We start from the raw sequence: 2,062 nt of genomic DNA on the forward strand, positions 1-2,062 counted from the left end.
ATCCCAAATCCCAATCCCCATCCCAATCCATCCCAAATCCCCATCCCAAATCCCCATCCCAATCCATCCCAAATCCCAATCCATCCCAAATCCCAATCCATCCCAAATCCCAATCCCATCCCCATCCCAATCCATCCCAATTCCCAACCCCATCCCAAATCCCAAATCCCAATCCCAAATCCCAAATCCCAAATCCCAATCCCAATCCCAATCCCAATCCTCACCTCCATGATGGGGTTGGACGCCAGCACTTTGTCCTCCACCGCGGTTTCGCCGGGCGCGGCGCCGCCGGCGGCGGCAAAGAATCTCATGGCGTACTTGGCCGACACCGTCTTGCCGGCGCCCGACTCGCCGCTAACGATGATGGATTGGTTCTTGCCGTCCCTGCCCAAACGGGGACCTCGTTAACGAGCCCTCGTTAACGAGCCATTTCCCCACTCCTGGCCCTATAGGGATCGTGGGGCCCTATAGGGATCGTGGGGCCCTATAGGGATCGTGGGGCCCTATGGGGATCGTGGGGCCGAGTCTGGGCCCTATTGGGATCATGGTTCCGACTCTTGACCCTATAAGGATTGTGGGGTCGACTCTTGGCCCTATTGGGATCATGGGGTCGACTCTTGGCCCTATTGGGATTGTGGGGTCCCACTCTTGGCCCTATAGGGATTGTGGGGCCCTATGGGGATCGTGGGGCCGAGTCTGGGCCCTATTGGGATCACGGGTCCAACTCTTGGCCCTATAAGGATTGTGGGGACGACTCTTGGCCCTATAAGGATTGTGGGGTCGACTCTTGGCCCTATTGGGATCATGGGGCCGACTCTTGGCCCTATAAGGATTGTGGGGCCGACTCTTGGCCCTATAAGGATTGTGGGGTCGACTCTCGGCCCTATAAGGGTTGTGGGGCCGACTCTTGGCCCTATAAGGATTGTGGGGTCGACTCTTGGCCCTATATGGATCATGGGTCCCACTCTTGGCCCTATAGGGATTGTGGGGCCCTATAGGGATCGTGGGTCCGAGTCAGGGCCCTATTGGGATCATGGGTCCAACTCTTGGCCCTATTGGGATCATGGTTCCGACTCTTGGCCCTATTGGGATCATGGTTCCGACTCTTGACCCTATAAGGGTTGTGGGGTCGACTCTTGGCCCTATTGGGATCACAGGGTCCAACTCTTGGCCCTATAAGGATTGTGGGGTCGACTCTTGACCCTATAAGGATTGTGGGGTCGACTCTTGGCCCTATTGGGATCATGGGGCCGACTCTTGGCCCTATAAGGGTTGTGGGGTCGACTCTTGGCCCTATTGGGATTGTGGGGTCGACTCTTGGCCCTATAACGATTGTGGGGCCGACTCTTGGCCCTATAAGGATTATGGGTCCCACTCTTGGCCCTATTGGGATCATGGGGCCGACTCTTGGCCCTATAGGGATTGTGGGGCCGACTCTTGGCTCTATTGGGATTGTGGGGTCGACTCTTGGCCCTATTGGGATTGTGGGGTCGACTCTTGGCCCTATAGGGATTGTGGGGCCCTATGGGGATCGTGGGTCCGAGTCTGGGCCCTATTGGGATCATGGGTCCAACTCTTGGCCCTATAAGGATTGTGGGGCCGACTCTTGGCCCTATTGGGATTGTGGGGTCGACTCTTGACCCTATATGGATCATGGGGTCCCACTCTTGGCCCTATAGGGATTGTGGGGCCCTATGGGGATCGTGGGTCCGAGTCTGGGCCCTATTGGGATCATGGTTCCGACTCTTGGCCCTATTGGGATCATGGGTCCAACTCTTGGCCCTATAAGGATTGTGGGGTCCCACTCTTGGCCCTATAAGGATTGTGGGGCCCTATAGGGATTGCGGGGCCGAGTCTGGGCCCTATAGGAACCACGGGTCCGACCCTTGGCCCTATAGGGATTGTGGCGCCGACTCTTGGCCCTATAAGGATCGTGGGGCCCTATGGGGATCGTGGGGCCAAGTCTGGGCCCTATTGGGATCATGGGTCCAACTCTTGGCCCTATAAGGATTGTGGGGTCGACTCTTGGCCCTATTGGGATCATGGGTCCAACTCTTGGCCC

At 57.3% G+C, this 2,062-nt stretch overlaps 1 protein-coding gene across 1 annotated transcript in view; it reads right to left on the reverse strand.

The window, feature by feature from the left end:
• The window catches only part of LOC110391871 (unconventional myosin-Vb-like), a gene marked incomplete in the record, with an annotated part of 29,357 nt that extends 28,325 nt beyond the window's left edge, over nt 1-1,032 (reverse strand). Inside the window, 1 exon segment of the mRNA XM_021383826.1 lies at nt 225-1,032. Within this exon segment, the coding sequence (XP_021239501.1) occupies nt 225-311 (87 nt within the window).
• Nucleotides 1,033-2,062: the final 1,030 nt, after the last annotated feature.

Source organism: Numida meleagris, unplaced genomic scaffold (genome assembly GCF_002078875.1).
Source record: "Numida meleagris isolate 19003 breed g44 Domestic line unplaced genomic scaffold, NumMel1.0 unplaced_Scaffold578, whole genome shotgun sequence".
Classification (NCBI taxonomy): domain Eukaryota; kingdom Metazoa; phylum Chordata; class Aves; order Galliformes; family Numididae; genus Numida; species Numida meleagris.